Genomic DNA, 19317 nt, shown 5'->3' with positions numbered 1-19317 from the left:
TTCCCCGGTTGATCCAACCTAATTTATTTTCAAGTTGTAAAGTTGCAAAACTTTTTCGTTGACCTCATTCGGATTTAGCCCATAGTATTTCACTACCCCCTGCCCCGGCCACCCACCTGTCACCCCCTCCTCGACTCGTTGTAGTTAATTTCTTCCACTTACCTGTCCATTATGGCCCGGCCCTGGACCCGAGGAGTCCAGAGATAGTGGAAAATGCCATGACAGCATCTCAAGAAGTTTTCTACGCGCAAATCCTTTCGGCTAAGCTGATTTGGCTTCCTCAAAAACCAAACAAACATTCAGCTGGCGGCCAAGTTTGCTCATTAATTGATTTTCTCGCATTTTTTTTCAACATAAATATTTTTCTTTATTTTCATCAAAATGCATGTTCTTTTTACAAGAACAATTATAGATTACAGGAGGTGTAAAGTACAAAATTTACTTAAGGAATATGCGTAAAGTCACTAAGGCCACTTAAACATTAAACATTATCTCAATGTTGCACATAAATAATTCATAAATTTGATTCCAATTTGAAAATTTTCAACAAATAAAGTCACAGGTATCAGCACAATGCAAGGTCACACTGGTAATTTCTTATTGAAACAATGTGACCAGTATAAAGTTTGATACAATCATAATTTACAAAAAAAATTTAATTTGAATATAATTCAGAATTTCTTTTTTTAAATAAGAAGAACGTGATCAACTCAAAGTAGTTCGTCTTCTATATTTTTATTTTCAACATATATTCTTTGTTTTTTATTTTAGCAAAATGCATATTCTCTTCACAAGAACAATTAATCATAAATTACAGAGAGTTTAAAGTCAAGTGAAAAATCTTACCTAAGCATAGGAAACGCGTAGAGCAAAAGAGACATGAAATCACTAAGGGCACTTAAACATGTAACATTTAGAGTTGAACCAAGTTTGGGTGTTGTACATTATTCACTTGTTGTTTTTGATATGCGATCTATCAGATATCAGCTATCATCTGCGGGGCGTGAATGTGCTGCTCGGAGCCTGTGAGTCTTGTGAGTCTCTGCGGTGAGTGAGGTGAGGTGGTGGTGGTGGTAGTGGTAGTGACTTGATGACTTGGTGACTTGAAGAGGCGCCTCCAATTCCATCCAATCAAATCCAATCCAATCCAATTCGAGTTACGAGTCCCCGCTGGATCTAAAAGAGCAGGGAGAAGAGACTCCTCACGCCAGTGGAGCCAGCTCCGGAACCGAGGGTAAAGCCTGTGCTGGGCGTGCCGCTGCTGCGATGCCGAGAGACGTGGCTGGAAACGTTAGCACGGACACGGTCGTAGCTGGCAACATCCTGGAACAAAGACATATATCAATTAGAATCGCGGGAAGCCTAGGATTCAGGGCATAGCGTACTGGTCGAGCACGAACTCGAGGTGTCTGCAGTGGCGGCAGATGTCGCAAGTGCCGCAAGTGTTGTATATGGACAAGACTCTCACCTCTTTGTCGGCATTGGCCAGCACCGATCGCATCGAGTTGGCCACCGGCCACTTCTTCTTCATCACCAGATTATTCGGGGGATCGTGAGCAGTGCCGGCATCCACCGACCAGATGGTCACGCTAGCACCTCCCAAAACCTTTGATCCTCGCGAGAACTTGAAGGCCAGCTCCTCATCGCCGGCGATGCGGGTCAACTGCCAGCCGGTAAGATTGATCTCCTCGGTGCCCTTGTTGTGCAGCTTAATAAAGCGTCCCTCGACATCTGCCTCGATGATCTCCAGATCACCCTTGGCCGCCGCATTCACGGAGTACTCCGACACGTTGCGATCCTCGCTTTCATCAATCACGGTACGGCGACGCTTCACGGCACTCGATCCCGAGATACCAGGGGTAGCCGAGCGACGTCCACTGGGCGTAACCCTACCAGATCGGGAGCTGCTGCTGGTGGCATGCAAGTGTGTGCCATTGGAGGAGATACCCGAATCGTTGCCGGGACGTCCAGGAGACTCGATGTTCAGGCGACGCTCCTCGCCACACAGCAGCTTGTCGTAGGCAGCGATCTCGAGGTCCAGGGACACCTTGATGTCCATCAAGTCGCGGTACTCCTGCAGCTGCTGGGCCATGTCGTCGCGCATGCGCTGCAGCTCGGCCTCCAGCGAGGCGATGTACTGGTTGTGACGCTGACGCTCCGTGTCCAGAAGGTTCTCCAGCTCCCTGATGCGGGCCTTTAAAGAAAATAATTTATAGAGATTAGAAAGAAGTTGAGTAGTTATTAAAACTCTAAAACTTACATTCAAGCCAGCATTGGTGTTCTCCAGATCCTGCAGCTTGCCATTAAGGCTATCGATCTTGGTGCGCATGAGACGAACTTCCTCTGTGGCATGAGCAGATCCCTGGGCAGCCCTGTTGGCAGCAGCCTTGAGGTTCTGGATCTCCTGGTCGTAGAGCAGCTCGACTTCCTCACGATTGGCGCGCATCTGAGCCTCGTACTGATCACGCAGTTCCTGGAGCGACTGCTGCAGCTTGGCCTCGTATTGGCGCGACAGACGGCCATCGATCTCGCTGATCTCGATCTGGCGACGGGAACGGGTCTCGGTGAGCTCTTGGGTATGCACCTGGTCCTTGAAGGCCAGCTCCTCGCGCAGACTCTGGTTCTGGTTCTCCAGATCGACACGGGCCAGTGTCTCGGCCTCCAGCTGCTTGCGAAGATCATCCAGCTGGCGGCGCAGGCGTTCGTTCTCCAAAGCCAGTTCCTTGGCCTGATCCTCGAACTTCTTGCGATCGGCCAGAGCCTGGTTGTACTTGCCATTCACCTCTGCATAGCGAGATTCATACAGGCGGGCATTGTTCTCAGCCACGGCAGCCTCCTTGGTCTTCTTTTCGAGTCTGAAATTGAGGGAAATTTTTGAAATTAAAAGGAATATAAATTAATTCTTTGAATAAATGTTTTCCCGAAAGCTAGAAGATTAAATATTATTTCAAATATTTAAAAGGAGGAAATAATTGCTACTTAACTGTACCAGAAAAAGCACTTGGGAATTCTAACAAAAAGAATTGAGAAAAGTACAGTCTCTGCTGTTAAGACTATCTTTGTAAATTTCTCTTGTAGGGTGTAACCAATCTAAGCATTCAAAAATTGACTTACAAAGTGACTAATGTATAAATAAACCAATCTCAAGATGACGTTTTTTCTCGCCCAGTGCAATGCCTTTTATCTACATGTGCTCTGCGGATGACGTCACTTATCTATAGAATTTTGCTTATTAACTGAGTCACATTTTTCGCTCACACCGCTCTCTTTTTTTTAGCTCGCAAATGTATTATTCATATTATTTATTTAAATTTCGCTTCATTGCTTAGAAACCCGTTCAGCGATCCTCCAAATCAAATATTTAAACATTTCGATATTTTGTTTGCCTTGAAATAAAGCGTCACATGCCATTAGCATAAAGTAGCCCAGCTATTTCTGACCACCTCCCTTTGGCGGTGGCCCCTCCCTTTGATTTATGGCCGCCTACCAGTTCAAAGTAGCGATATTATTCTTTGCTATTTTGAATTCTATATACGCTTGACTTGTTTAAAAAATAACTATAAAAATGCCACAAATAATCCGAGAATATTTTCTTAAAATCAAATTGATGTCTCACGTGGTCTTGCACGTTCCAAAGTTAATTTTTCTTTATTTGGTAAAAAAAAAAAGGCCGTCAATTCTCGTTAGGCATAATTGGCTTTACTTTGCTTTGACTTTGAATTAAACGTTTATTTAAATTGTGGTTATAGTTTAATGCCTTATAGGGTGAATGCGAATGAATGCCTTTTGCCTTTTGTATTTCTATAGAGTCTGGACCTCACACAAAAATTTCAGTTCCAGCGGTTTTCTTTTGCTGCACCCAGTGAATGTAAACATTTTCCCGTGGCTAATCAAGAAAAGTTGTGTAAAAATGGGGGAATAAAGGCGAACAACTAAACGGATTCAAGGTTGTTGTTTTGTGTGTGTTTGTGTTCTAGTTTTTCCTTCTTTTTTCCCCAATTTTCGTGAGCGTGCTGAAGCGCCATTTCTTTACCCCCCTTAAATTCCTTCCGCTGACCCAATTTATTTATGTGTGTGTGTTTTTTTGTCAACATGGTGGAATTTCTGAAAAGCGTTTTTGAGGAATGTAGGAATAACTTATGGGCAACTAACTGCAGTAAACAATGGCGGAACTTGAAAAGAGAAATTCATATTTAGTTTATATTTATAGGCTATTGAATTAAAAATCTTTGAAAATCAAAGAAACAAAGATACTGCTATCTTATCGTATCCAAATCTTCATGGATCATAATATCCCATTTCAACTCTTTTGACACACCTCAAAAGACGCTAAAAATTCCAGTTTACCCAACATTTAGACCCCATCTCTCCTACCATTTACCTCTCGTAACTTCATTATCATTTGGCCAAACAAAAAACCTCTCTGGCTATTATAAATTTAAAAAAAGCTTTCGGCCATAAATACCTACCAAAAATAAATATTGCCTGATAACGCAAACGACGCGAAACGCTACGGAAATCTCGAAAATGGGAAAACTAAACCCCAGCCTTTTTGTTTTGTATTATTTTTTGTGTTGACATCACAGCAGAAACTGGTATTACATATGGATCTGTAACTGCGTGCCATGACATCATAGTCTTGTAACCTTCATTGAGACTTAAGGCGCTATTTCGGTTCGGTTTGAATTTGGATTTGGTTGGGTTGAGTTTGGCTGCTCATTAACTACGGGAACTTGCTGTTGGCATTTGCATAAAAATGCCGAGGAGACTTCTGGAAGTGTAAATGCAAAAAATAAACAAGAGCGTTGAGAGAACCGAGAGAGGGTTGCCATGTGCGTGGCTTTCGAAATGTGCTTTTTGGCATGACATCACCGGCCTCGCTCTTGCTTTTGCCTACCGTCTGCTGCTTCTCTTGCACTCTTTGTGTCTATCCCTGTCTCTCGGTTACACTTGGCATAAAATTGGACGCCAAAATATTGATTAGAAATTTATTTATATATATATTTTGCTAATTATCTTCAATGTATCTTTGTTTCTATTCATTTATCAATGAAAACCAACTTTTGAGGACGAATATTTCCAATACTTGTCATTTTCAAATTCTAAAAGATGTCGAGACTGTACTTATCTTTAAACTTGACTATATTTTGTTATATTTAATTTACTTTAGAAAGTTTGTACTTCTACTTTTGTTTATTTTCTATGCAAGAAACGTTTCTAATATTGGAAATTTTCAAATTCTAAAAAAAGGCGAAGCTGTACTTATTTTCATTTAGTGTCCTATAAAAGTCACTTTACTAACAATAACAGTATTACTATTTTCTATATCTTGGAACTCTTTACTCCCCCTCCAACCCCATAATTAACCTCCTTTCTTCTAATGAATATATAAAATTCGCATATAAAATATTCACCCTAATTAATCAACAAAAACCTCGTCTATTCATACTCCCTTGTTTCTCTCAGTGCCCGCTTTCTGCGGTTAGCATGCCTGTCTATGACATCACTGGCTGATAATACGCTGTTACCATTCACATATTTCCATTCCCATTCCCCAAGTCTTGGACTCCCAGCATTACCTCGGCTTCAGCTCGTCGTTCTCCTCCCACAGCCGCTTAATATCGATCTCCAGCTTGGCCTTCTCCTTGGCCGTTTCATCGAGCAGCTTGCGAGCGGCAGCCAGCTCCTTCTCGTAGACAGCCTTCAGATTCGAGGTCTCACGGTTGACCGTGTCCTGGGCGAGATGCAGCTCCTGGGTGAGCCGGCTGTTCTCATTCTCCAGGTTGCGCATGCGGTCAATGTAGCAGGCAAGACGATCGTTCAGATGCTGCAGCTCCTCCTTCTCCTGCAGACGAGTGGTCCTGGTGGGGGATGTGGGCGAGGTGGCGCCCACCCGCGACGAGGTGGAGGCGCCACCCACCGGCGTTGAGGTGGAGGCCCGCGAGACGCGTGTGTTCAATGTGACGCGACGAGCAGACATTTTTACTTTGTTTTTTAGTTATTTATTTACGATGGTTGTGCGATTTGAGTAAGTAATCCCTGATATCTCCTCGAGTTGCGAGTGTTTTTCCGGCGCTGGAGCTATGTATATTTTCCCTTTTTTGTGTGCGTCCGCTTGGCTTGGCGGCTGAAAATTGACTGAAACCGTGAGACTTTGCCTCGAACCGAGCGAGCGGCCATCATCGACGAAATTAGTAGTCGTCGCCGTCGTCGTCGGCAGAGGCGGTCATAAAAAATACACTAAAAACAACACACACTCGCCCGTGCTCTCTCTATATTATTTTTCCGCTCTCACCTTTTGGCTTTATTATTATTGTTGTTTCGTTCTCCCTCCCATTCGTATTCGTATTCGTAGTCGCTGGTCTTAGACTCCTATGTACAGCTGTTTGTGTTTCTGGAGCTCCAAATAGAAATCACCTCAAAGGCACCCAATTAATGCCGTTTTACCGGTTCCTCAACAAACTCTTTTTTTTTACAGGTGAAACTATTTAAGAAGAACTATGCTAGGTTAAAAAATTAGGATAACTTACGTAGGAATACTTATTTTAGAAACAGAATCGTATTGTCGTATGTCAAACTTATTTTCAAAGCATACTGCAACATCAATTGAATTTGGATAAAAGTTTTAAAGTTTATCTATTATTTAGTAATTACTTATTTTTAAATAATAAAATATAGTCTTTAAAAATCAAAATTTTAATAGAATTTTCTTTGAAGTAGCATAATTATATCCATAAGTTCCACTGTATCTCCCTTAGGAATTCCTTGTGTTGCATTCCTAATCATCAATGAGTTCTTCTATGCTTTTTCCAAGGTTAATGAACGGCAATTGCTATAAAATCAGAGATGTTACCACAAAGGGAAAGGAAATGGAGTACATTTTGAACATATGGATTGCAGCATTGCGTGAAAAATAAAACTACAAATGGAAAATGTAACACATTGAGTGGGGATTGCGTTAAAAAAAAATATTATACCAACGAACATGTGGAAAATATTGAGGGGAGATTGCACAAAAATAGCTAATTGATGAGATATAGAGCTATTTATCATTTAAATCATTAAATTACCAAAAAATAAAAGTATTACAACAGAGAATCCTGTATTTAGATATTTTTTTATATATTAATATTAAATGTTTACAAATTTCAAAAGAAACTTGATATTTAAATAAGCTAGTTTTGTAAATATATTAAATATTTGCTTTGACAGCCAATGTAGCTATACTGAATATATGTATATGTACTTATATCCCATTCAAAATCCTTCGTCTCTCCATAAATTGTATGATTTGTTAGACTTTGGCTGGCCACATAAATTAATGGGGCCCTTAATAGTGATTGCGACACATGAAAATCGACCACAATGGGACGCCCGCCCACATCATCAATTCCGCTCGATTCAGTTAGTTTGGGCCACATCCCTCCTAGCCCTCTCTGCTCTGTCAGTTTATCGATCAGCCGGCGAGCGGGTCAATTATGGGCCCAACAACAGCTTGTCCAAAATTATGAAATACTGCATGGAAAAGCAGAGTGGGCGATGGGAAAATCAGTGGGGGGGGGGGAGTGGAAAACTTGGCTTGGCGCAATGTCAAACTTGTCATAAGTGAAATATTTATTGACATTGAATACTCGAGAGTGCTTTGGGAGTGCAATAATAATAAATAACCAGTTAAAAAGCGGGAGAATGCGACATCCACTGCTATTTGCCAAGCTTTCTTTTCTATATATACATATATTTTTTATTCTAGATAACAGAATTCTCAGCTCTCTCTTCTAGCATTTATTTGCAAAATGCAAATAGCCGGCAAACAATTTTATTTTTTTATTTTGCCCTCGAGAATGGGAGAACGGAACTTTAGCTGTTTGGGCTCTCACGCTGCGAGAAAATATGTGAACTTGTCAGGCAATCTATATAAGCCCGTGACGTCACCAGTTGAAATAACAAAAAAAAAGCAAATAAAACCAGAATATATATATATGTATACACAGCACTGACCTCCAAAACGTAGAGGCTTCTCTGTGACGTCACCAAATTATTTTTAATCATGAACGACGCAAACGTTTCTTTTGACTTTCGGAATATACACATATATATAATTATGATTATGATTATAAGCCGTACGCGTCAGCTAATTAAAATTAATTAACATTCCCAATTGTCTGCTCAAAGCGGGAGTTTAAACCTAACCAGATGTTAAATTGTTATTTCTTTTTTGTTTGTTTGTTTGTTATTCCTGCCTTGTTTGGTTTGAATCTTATTTGGGCTTTTGCTTGTGACGGAAGTTCTTCTCTGTAGTCTAGGCTTTGCCTTTTGAGATTACCTTAATTTGTCAGTTGAGGAATTGCTCGGGATTAAGATTACAAATTGATAAGAATCATTCCAGTAGCTGGGACGGAAATTAGCTTTATGAAATGTTTGCTAGGAAAAAGTTAAAGCTTTTCTCAATTTAATGGGCAAGTGAAGTTTTAAAGAATTTATTTCATGGGTTTAAAATATTTAAATACTGGATTTAATTGAATTTTCATTGGAATTCTTTAGCAAAAAACCCTCAAAAAATCTTCTTAAATTTAAAAATTTTCCCTCAGCAATTATTTTAAAGCCTTGTCATTGTTTTAATATTTTTAAAATATATTTTTTGTAACTCTTTCGAAGGTTGTAATTATCTAAAGGAATTTTGCCCTAAAGCCCCTTTAAGTTAACAATTTTTTGTTGCCTCTTTCGCTTATCATTTCTGTAGGACAACACTTCTTCATATTCTCCCACTTTCTTCGAATACAATAAGTATCGATTAACCTTAAATAAAGAACGTCGACGACGACAAATAAATAAACACACTTGCCCGCAGGGCTCTTAATTTGAGCAAACTTTCCGAACCAATATTTGTATTGTATTTATTTGCTCTTTGTTACATTTGCGTTTCTTTTTTTTTTATTCGTGTCTATATAGATATTGCCCTGGCTGCGCCTATCTTTAAATAAAACATACAGCAGAGATACTGAATAAACTGAAATCAAACAAAATTGAAGTTAGCTTCTTGTTGTATTTTTTTTTGCCCCCCGTCAAAACTTGTTTGTGTCTGTTGAATTTTTGTTGTGTTTTTTTTTTATTTTTTGGTTGTTTTACGAATTTGTCAAAGCAGCTTCATAACTTCAGTCACTGGCTGCTGCTGCTGTTGTTGCTGTTGGTTATTTGCGTTGTACGCGACAGCTCTGAAGTTTGCCAACAGTAATGACATCATCGTCAGCTTAAAGTTTGAAGTCATGGCAAATGACGTTATAAGATGAATGAACCAACAGCAAACAGCCAAAAGAGCCAAGAGCCAAACGCCAAACGCCCGGCGATTAAGCTGAAGAGGTGCTGAAGGAAAAATTGAAAAATTAAGCATAATTGGAAAAAGAGCTTTAAAAAAGTTGTACAGCATCAGTAATCTTGTGTTTTATGGTGTTTAAAGAGCTTGATTTTAATATATCAGTCTGTAGATTACTTTGTTTATGGGATGTTTTTGTTAACTGGAGTTTTGGTTGTTTGACAGTATAATATAGTAGGGATAAGGTATAGTATAGTTTAGTGGGTATAGTGATATAGTATAGTTCCAGTCCTGCCAATGCTTTAAATTTAAAATAAATAGTATTTCTGAAAGGAAAGTCCCATAAACAAAACGTTAAAGCAATCTATTAGTTTCAAAATAAATTTGTTAAATTCTTTATACCTCGCAGCCAACATTTAAGAGGTTTAACTTGCAAATCTCACCAAAAAATCATTGAAAATGTATAAATGGCTAAGCCTAAAAACAAAGCCAAATAGTTGCGGATTTCACACAAATTCACACGTCATCGGATATATATATATATAAATATATATTGTATATATATAGGTATATATCCCCAGTATGATAGCCCCCTTTTCCTCCTCTCTCTAGTGTCACACTTAATTAACATTGGTCAACAAGTTTAGATCGATAAATTTGTACAAAAACACGTCTGAAACTCGCGAAGTAAAAACAATAAAAAAAATAAAATGCTATATAAAATGTTGTCTGTTTGGAATTGGTTTAGAAATTTGTTGCTGTTTTTGTTTAATTGTCATAAGCCAAAAACCGCAGAGACTGAAAATTGTTTGCGTTTCGCTGAACGTGCTTCTGTTTTTAAAATATTTTCACCAGCCACGGGGGAATACATATACATACATATATATTTTATTATTTTTAAACACATTTTGTTGTTTTTTGAGAGTTTTACGTTTGCTTTATAATTGAGTCGGGGGATTTGTAGTTTGTTTATGAAAATCTAGAACTAACTAAGCTTTTTTATACTTTAATTTTTGTTGCTTTTAGCTTAAGGCCTTTGTTAATTTTTAAGCAAAAAAGTTTTTAAAGCAAAGCTGCAATTTTTACTTCCGCTGTTGTGTCATGTCACTTTTAGCTACTTGCATAAGTTAATTTAGTGTTTGTCTTCGACGGAGTTCATCTTGTTCTTTATGTTTTTCTTATTTTTCTTGCTTTCTTATTTTTTTTTTTTAAGTTTTTAATGCTGCAGCAGAGTCTTTTCTGTTTTTATACCCTTGCAGGGTATTATAATTTCAGTCAGAAGTTTGCAACGCAGTGAAGGAGACGTTTCCGACCCTATAAAGTATATATATTCTTGATCAGCATCAACAGCCGAGTCGATCTAGCCATGTCCGTCTGTCCGTCTGTCTGTCTGTCCGTCTGTCTGTCTGTCCGTCTGTCTGTCTGTCTGTTTCTACGCAAACTAGTCCCTCAGTTTTAAAGCTATCTGAATGAAACTTCGCATATAGTCTTCTATATGCTCTCACTGCTATATATGTCGGAACGGGCCGGATCGGACGACTATATCATATAGCTGCCATACAAATGTTCGATATATTTGTAGAAAAAAAATTATAACTTTGCTGTTTTTCAACATTTTTGCACCATTTTTTAGGTATGGCCATTTTATATTATTTCAGAATTTTAGTAAAAATTTTATGAAAATCGGACGACTATATGATATAGCTGCCATAGGAACGGTCGAGAAATAAATAAGAAAAAAAATTATAGTTTCGTTGTTTTTCAACGTATTTTTATCTACTCTGAGATATAAGCTTTTTTTATTATTCTAGAATTATGGTATAAGTTTCATAAAAATCGGACAACTATATCATATAGCTGCCATATAAACCGATCGGTAGATGTAGAGAAAATGTAAAACTGGGAATGTAAAACTGTAATTGTCAAACTGTAAACATAATAAGTATAGGTAACATGTAATGAAACTCTGTTTTGTGAGTGTTTTCAGCATTTAAATCTATAATATAAACCTCAAAACCAATCTGCAAGGGTATACAAACTTCGGCGTGCCGAAGTTAGCTTCCTTTCTTGTTTTTTTTTGGTGTCACTGAGTGAAAGTTTTGGCCTGGCCAACGGAGTACATTTTATGTATGCAGCTGCCTTTGCACAGCTTGCAACTTTTAACCCGCTTGCCACGCCCACCCATATACATATACATACGTACGTATATATGTTTGAGTATACAAATGCAGGAAGTTTCTGGCCCCACGAAGTATGCTAGTAAAAATAGCTGAGAAAAACAAGAAAAAAAAAGGCAAACCGACATCTTCTTATTACGAGGAAAGAACCGGAAACGGAAACTTTCGCCATGGCACCAACAGAATTCAATTTGTAAACATGCAAAAGCCTGTGTGTCTGCCAGATGAAAACTGATTAGTAAGGAGAAACCTTACTGCTTAAAATCAAACAAATGAAATCCTAAAGGTTGCTTTTTCTTTTTCTCTTTTTAAAAGAAATATATTTTAAAAATAAAACACACCTTTTCTTCTTTTCAGAATAGTATTCCCAAGACCTTTATCTTATTAAAGGCATACAAAATTCCTTTTACAGTCAATTTATATATAATTTTCATTCCTTTAATCTTTTATCTTTCTTTGCCACAAACTTCTTTGCCGGAAAACCCTTTTCCCAAGAGCTTCCAATTAAAATTCCATTAATAGCAAGCTATCAGAAAATAAAAGAAGTCAGGCCAGATCAAGAAAATAAACAGGCAAAGCTGTGGCCAAAAGGAATCCCGACTTGCATGGGCCAAAGGCAGCTCTCACTGTGCATTGGCTGGCAATTAATTTAAGCAAATTTGTGCCTGCATGGCAGACACACTTGCATATATTCCATACACACACAAATATATGTATATGTGGGCGTAAGTTAACTTTTAGGCAAAACTCTTAATGGAATTCCAGTCAAGTCGGTGTTCGGTTTTGTGTATTTTGTGGGTGGTAGGCCAAACAAACTTTAAATTCCGGCTTTAAGGCCTGCATGCACACCTGTTTTATTTGCCTATATTATCCAGTCTATTGGCTCGTGAGCCTCCTTCAGGAGCAACCTGCAGTAGCTTCACATCCTTCAGTGGCGGCAACTTAATCATCGCTTAAACACACATACTATACATGCCAAGCAGATACTGATGCGAACAGGAAATGAAGTTTTGGTTGACTTCCTCTTCCTTCTTGGGGCTCTTAAGTAGAGCCTTAAGCGATTGTTGCCGCTGTTCTTGGTCCTTCTTCGGCTGCAGCGATAAGTCTCTCCTGGCTGCCATCCAAATTCCACCAGGCAGCAACGATAGAAAAGAAACTCAGCAGCTGAATAAGAGAGCTTCAGCCTGACATGTGTAGCCAAGCAACTGGGAGTGGGTACAGTGGCTACACTTCTTGAAGTTAGTCTGTTTATAGAGACATTAACCCTCTTATTACAGATCCTATGGAGCTTCCCAACCAATCCTTACTGTCCTTTTATTCGGCTGCCAGCTACAACTCAAAAATTCTCCCTGTGCAACATGGATTTAAGCCAATTAAATGCACTTTGTTGGCCAATTAAAATGTGGACAAGAGCAACGGCGGGTCCCGTCTGGGCCAGGCCTAAACACACACACACACACACATACCGAGTGCTAGAGTTGTGGGAGATGTGCATAATTGAATCGTACATTTGTCCCTGCCTAGCTGCCTCTCGCTCTCAATTATCCTGGCAGCGCCAACAGCGCGGGATTGACTTAATTATGTTGCAGGCCAACACAAAAACACACGCAGCTACTCACCCCCATTCATAATACACTGGGCCAAAATGGGGGGGGGGGGGGGGGGAGATGAGCTAAAGCAAACACGCTTTCCGCGTTAGTTGAGCGTTGATTATGCAAAAAGGAGCAAAGGGGTGGAGATTATAATTACAAAATATATAAAGCAGGTACTCGAGACACGTTGCCAGCCAGACAAGAAGCTCCAAGGATCCCAGGATTGGCAGGCAGGCAGGCAGGAGCTGGGAAATCCTAGTTTGGTTAGTTTCCTCCTGCAACTGCACCTGCCGCCAGCAGCTTAACGAGTTAAGGGTTAAGAGGTGATGGAGATGGAGCTGGAGATGTGAGGATTGAAGGGTGCGGAAGCATGATGGATGTTTACAAAAAGGATGGCAGAAAAATAAAACTTTCAAATCGCCAACGAAGTTGCAATGCCCTGGCTTTAGTTTGAGCTTATGAATATTGATAGTAGCAAAAAGGAGGGCAAAGTAAAAGAGGTTAGTTACTGAGACATAAATATAATGAGGGAAATATAATAAAGAGCTTCTCTAAAAGAGAGTGATAGTACTATTAATGTCTGTTTAAAGAACTAAATGATTTTATAGTTGTCCCTAGCTGCACTGTCCCCTATTAAAGACCGAACAACTGTCGATCCATAACCTGTAATTGTGAGCTATTGTGGGTTAACTCCCCCCAGGCCTCTCATTACGTCTTTAGCACGGATAGTTGGGGGGAATTCCGGCGGGAGATGATCGTCGTGCCCGCATTCAAATTCAACTAACCACACGCACAAAAGCAGGGCGTGCCAGACAGAAATAACACGAATGAACAGAGGCGACCAAGGGTTTGTGTTAGTGTTAGGGGATGCAGTGGCTCGGTGCCACTTGCATAACACGCCTCGTCCTCCATCTTCTGTTTTGTGCCTTCTGTCAGGTGCACGTGGCTGCACCTGTACTTGCATAACTCAGCGCGAATGCCGCCGCCCTCACTTGGCAGGCCGCCACTAAGCTCTTAGTTGGGGTCAGGCTTTGCAATTATAATTGCATTCAGCTCAAACTCAAACTCAGACTCTCGCTCTCTCTTAGTCAAAACAGTGCCAAATGGTAAATGGTGAATGGGAAATGAAGGAGGCGCAAGGACTTGGCGAGTTAACCGCGCGCGGTTGGGATGTCTAACTAATTTGGCATGGCATACTTTAAGGCGCCCCTCCTCCGCTCAACGCTAACACTTTGAGCGACAAATTAACGTCGCGTTAATGACACGCGATGTTTGCAGAGAGCCTGCCGACTTCTCCCTTCTCTTGCTGCCTTTGTCTAGCACTTAGTTAGGGGACGCTTGGAGGAGGGTCGAGCAGAGGCACTTCCGCATCCGCTCTGCGCAGCGGAAACTGCGGTAACGCCCCGCTCTATGCATATATGCATGAATATGCCTATATACTGGGATACAGCTGGGGTTAGATTAATAGGAGTGCAAAGGGGTTTTCTAGAAATAACTTTTGTAAGCAAAAAGTTCACTTATTTCAACATAGCTTAAAAATATTCTTTAAACTGAAAATAAATAAATTGTAATCTATAAATATTTTTATCATAGCAGTTATAAGATAGTCATAGAACTATTTTGTTACCCCTAATTGTCCTACATGGAAAAGCTAGGGGAAAACCCATTGGGGACGAGGAGGTCACCATCTGCGCCAAACGGAAAATTAGGCAACAACTAAAGCCCATTGAATTATCACACTCTGCGGAGGACAAACCGAATAGAAGCACAGAAATAGAGGGCAGAGAGAGCCACAGAGAGGCAGAGGCCATCCCTTTTCTGGGGGGAAGGACTATTCAAAACGCAATTTGGACTGCTCCTTGAAATGCACTCGAAATTCAGCTTTGCTTTCCACGCTGCTCGCTCCTCGCTTCTTGCCATTCTCCTCCGTCTCCCCCTCATTAGGCAATCAATTGGCAATCACCACTTGAGCGTATCGACAAGCCATTAAACAAGCGTTAACCGAAGGACTTCCCCTTTTCCTATCCATATCCTTTTGCAGATCATACGCGAACGCCTGCCGGATTATCCGGTGCGAAGCAGCCTGGTGTGGAATAGCTCTCCGGGAGCCCTGCTCACGTTGCCCACCTTTGCCGACAGTTCAAGGTTGGTATTGCCATACATCTTGGCATATCCTTGTGTACTAAATATTCCTGAATCGATTGCTACTAACTGCAGGTACATGCCATTTCTATTGAACTCAATGGGCGCGGAGCCGCGACACAACTACACAGCGGTCATCTACGTGCAGATTGGCGCCGCCCTGGGCCCGAATGCGGCGCTTTACAAGCTGGTGAGGACTATCACCAAGAGCCAGTTTGTGGAAAGGGTGAGTAATCGCAAGTATATATATATTTTTAAACTTTTACTTACTTTTTACTCTCACAGATCCTTGTCCTTTGGGCAGCCGATCGGCCGCTGCCGCTGAAGAAGCGCTGGCCCCCCACCAACCACATACCTTTGCATGTGATCTCCTTGGGGGGCAGCACAAGGAGTCAGGGAGCTGGACCCACAAGCCAGACGACTGAGGGACGACCTAGCATATCACAACGATTCCTGCCCTACGACGAAATTCAGACGGACGCTGTGCTGTCCCTGGACGAGGACGCTATACTCAATACGGATGAACTGGACTTTGCCTACACGGTGTGGCGGGACTTTCCCGAACGCATTGTAGGCTATCCGGCGCGAGCGCATTTCTGGGATGATTCCAAGGTGGGTTATTGTCTTCTTCTCTACTTTTAGTATTTATTCTCTTCTTTTTACCAGAATGCGTGGGGTTATACGTCCAAATGGACGAACTACTATTCAATAGTGCTAACGGGGGCGGCCTTCTACCACCGTTACTACAACTATTTGTACACCAACTGGCTGTCGTTGCTGCTCCTTAAGACTGTACAGCAGTCCTCCAACTGCGAGGATATCCTAATGAACCTGCTGGTCTCGCATGTGACCAGGAAACCGCCCATCAAGGTGACGCAACGCAAGGGCTACAAGGATCGGGAGACGGGACGATCGCCCTGGAATGATCCCGATCATTTTATTCAGCGTCAGAGCTGTTTGAATACCTTTGCGGCGGTGTTTGGGTGAGTATTTCATTAAAGAAGGTTATAAAAAGCTTGGATTTAGTTTTGTTACCATATATACTTTATATTAAATGTCTTTTTTTGATTTCTTTGCTTCTTTTTGCAGCTATATGCCGCTGATACGTTCCAATTTGCGCATGGATCCAATGCTGTATCGTGATCCCGTTTCCAATTTGCGCAAGAAATACCGACAGATCGAGCTGGTCGGCAGCTAGCGATATGTGCATCCTGGCAATAGCTACAAGCGCTAAGAGTACTGAATACATATACACCACAACACAACACAACAGCAAACACCCGACACACACACACACACCATAAGTTTAGACAAAATGCTGTTTTTTGACGCTGGCCAAGCGACGCAAGAACTATGTTAATTATTATTAGTAGCGAAACGAGAGAAACGAGAGGAGGGAACTTAGTTAGGAGCGGAGTATGTAAATGTATGTATGTGTACATCGATGTAGGCATCCGGCATGTGTATATATACTATATAGACTCTAGATACGATTATGTGAAGTAGCCTAGTTAACTGCAAGCGAAGCAAACGATTTTGCCATCTTTTTTGCTAATTTCAAAAATTAGCTAAACGCGCTAAATGATTTTTCTATATATGTATATGTGTACGCGCCTGCATATGTAAATGGATATATATATACCATATATATTACGATATGATGTTTAGGAACATAAGTAGCCGATTTTTTGTACTGTGTGCATTGAGTTTTGTATGTGTAAAATGTAAATGTTTGTATGTCCTATGTCGTTGTTGTAACTCTCCGTGTATAGTTAGTGATTTATCCATACACTTGTGAACTTGTGAATGTGGACAATGATGGCAAAGTCGTCTCAGTTTCAGTTGAGGCTCATCGAAATCCGTATTCCACATCCTCCGTACTGAATACAATCCGGGTTAACCGTGGCCATTATACCATAGAGAGGGACGAGCAGAAGGAGAAGCAAGAGCAGCATAAGCACCGGAGAGGGAACTCTTTCCAGGCCATTCAGCAAAAAAGTGTGCACAAATCCGCAGAGGAGAAGCAATTAACTAATGCTAAGTTAAACGTTTAAGTAGCTTTCCATTTCCAATTTGTTATGTGCAATTATTATTTTTGGACAAATCAGCTTTTAGTTCTAAACGTGGCCATTTACCGACGTAACTATCTACGCCAATCAATTACCAATATGCAATCAACTTTTTTAGTAACCACACACAGTCGCATATCAGAAAAAGCGTTGAGATTGAGTCTTTAGTTTAAGCTACAAAGAGGAAAATTCTATACATATACATATACTATAGCGAAAGTATATATTTCTATACCTATTTTTTACAACAAATATACACCACGATTGCGAATGATTACGGACTCTTTGTTTTATTATTTTGGCTTTGATTTCGTACTTTTTTTTTATTGAGTGCAAAGGGCAATAAGAGCTAAAAGCAATAACTATGTTTTAACATATCAAATGAGTTTGGTTTGAAAACATTCTTATTTTTGTGCAGTGTAATTAGATATTAATTATTTAAGAACCAGTTTGTGGCATTTATGTATTTGAGTGCTTTTAAATATTTATTTTTGAAGGCTGAAAGCAGGCAATCTTTATACCCTTGCAGGTTATTATAACTTCAATCAGAAGTTTGCAACGCAGTGAAGGAGACGTTTCCGACCCTATAAAGTATATATATTCTTGATCAGCATCAACAGGGAAATCTTTCTAGACATGTCCGGAAGAAATCGATTTTTTGGTCATTTTTGAAAAATTTTATAAAATTTTTTAAAATTTTTGATTTTGATAAAAAATTGAATTTTCAAAATTTTTAAAATAAAGTATGCAGATTTATTAACTGTAGAAAATCTTGCACAGAACAGTTTTCCGATTTAAAATTAATGCTCTTTTGGCCGAGTTATGATATTTTTAATTTAAAGAAAATCAAGAAATCCGATTTTATAATACAAAATAATAATTTTCTAAGTCAAGGAATCATTTCCGACCCCATAAACCATATATATTCTTGATCAGCATTAAAATGCGAATCTTTCTAGACATGTCCGGAAGAAATCGATTTTTTGGTCATTTTTGAAAAATTTTATAAGGGGTTACATCATTAAAATTTGCAAAAATGCCCAAAAATTTTGATTTCCTAAAATTTTTAATTTGGTATGCAGTTTTTTTAAATTAATAAAAACTAACACAAAACTGCTTTCCGAATCGAAATTAATGCATTTTTGGCATAGTTATGATATATTTTAATTGTTACCTGCAAGGGTATACAAACTTTGGCTGGCCAAAGTTAGCTTTCTTTCTTGTTTTATGTTAATTATAATGTATTTGTGGTCTGAAAGTAGACAATGTTCTTTTTTAACAAGCTGGAGATAGGGGAATAGGCTTTTTTTATCACTTTAAAAATAATCAATTGATGTTTTGAATATTACTAAAATATCTGTGAAAATAATTGTAGATTTTCAGGTTTTACTTCAGTCTACCGTATTTTATTTTCTCTAATAAATAGTTATTTTTTAAATTTCAAGATCTTTAACCTCCCCTAATTGTATTTATTCTTCTTCCTGCCATCAAACTGGTTCTTTAAAACCGCATAAAATATGTACATTTAAATGGAATCGCATGATGCCAACTTAGAATGTTGCCCAAATTCTATCTCTCACTCTCTCTTGAAACTCTTGACTGCCAAACAGCAAAATTGTTTAGCATTTATCAGTCAAATATGCTTATCGGCGATATATATGAATAAAGACGAATGCGAATGTGAATGTGCATGTCAGGACATGACTGCGCCATCGAGACGGACTGAAGGACATGCAGAGAGACGGCAAATGCAATGAAATGTTCCCTATCAGCATGCACATAAATCAAACATTTCAAACAAACATTTTTGCCGTTGACTACGAATAATAATAATCAAAAATGCCAGATACAAACACATATGGATATGCATATTTCGAATGTGTGTGTGGCCCAAGGCGAAGGATGTGCACAACACACACAGACAACACACAACAGCAACACCCACTCTCTCTCACACACACGATATGACATCTACATATGTTACGTATACGTATTATACACAACTGAAAGGTTCAGTTGCAACTGAA

General features: G+C 39.6%; 2 protein-coding genes across 5 annotated transcripts in view; one reads left to right on the top strand and one right to left on the bottom strand.

Moving 5' to 3' along the window:
- The window catches only part of ttv (exostosin glycosyltransferase 1 ttv), a 68512-nt gene extending 50945 nt beyond the window's left edge, over positions 1 to 17567 (top strand). The window contains exons 6-11 of one of the 3 annotated variants that reach the window (XR_001770776.3): positions 15121 to 15224; positions 15297 to 15447; positions 15507 to 15833; positions 15888 to 16204; positions 16311 to 16647; positions 17058 to 17567. Coding sequence is in view for 1 of the 3 variants with exons in the window: in XM_017169115.3 (XP_017024604.1) it covers positions 15121 to 15224; positions 15297 to 15447; positions 15507 to 15833; positions 15888 to 16204; positions 16311 to 16419 (1008 nt within the window). In the remaining 2 variants the exon portion in view is untranslated. Of the gene's footprint in view, positions 1 to 15120; positions 15225 to 15296; positions 15448 to 15506; positions 15834 to 15887; positions 16205 to 16310 lie in introns of all 3 variants that reach the window. The other 2 variants (XR_001770777.3, XM_017169115.3) reach the window with 2 other exon arrangements.
- LamC (Lamin C) lies at positions 678 to 6494 on the bottom strand. Of its 2 annotated transcripts, none has more exons than XM_017169116.3 (4): positions 5580 to 6494; positions 2261 to 2855; positions 1386 to 2194; positions 678 to 1323 (listed from the first exon to the last, which is right to left on the bottom strand). In XM_017169116.3, the coding sequence occupies exons 1-4, from the start codon at positions 5978 to 5980 to the stop codon at positions 1203 to 1205; spliced, it is 1926 nt and encodes a 641-aa protein (XP_017024605.1). In that variant the 5' UTR covers positions 5981 to 6494; the 3' UTR covers positions 678 to 1202. The 2 variants fall into 2 exon arrangements, with proteins under 2 accessions (XP_017024605.1, XP_017024606.1); XM_017169117.3 differs by having other exon boundaries at positions 1469 to 2194; positions 5580 to 6484.
- Positions 17568 to 19317: the final 1750 nt, after the last annotated feature.

Source organism: Drosophila kikkawai, chromosome 2R (genome assembly GCF_030179895.1).
Source record: "Drosophila kikkawai strain 14028-0561.14 chromosome 2R, DkikHiC1v2, whole genome shotgun sequence".
Taxonomy (NCBI): Eukaryota; Metazoa; Arthropoda; class Insecta; order Diptera; family Drosophilidae; genus Drosophila; species Drosophila kikkawai.
Note: the sequence above shows the minus strand (reverse complement) of the source record. Positions and strands in the feature narration are given on the sequence as shown.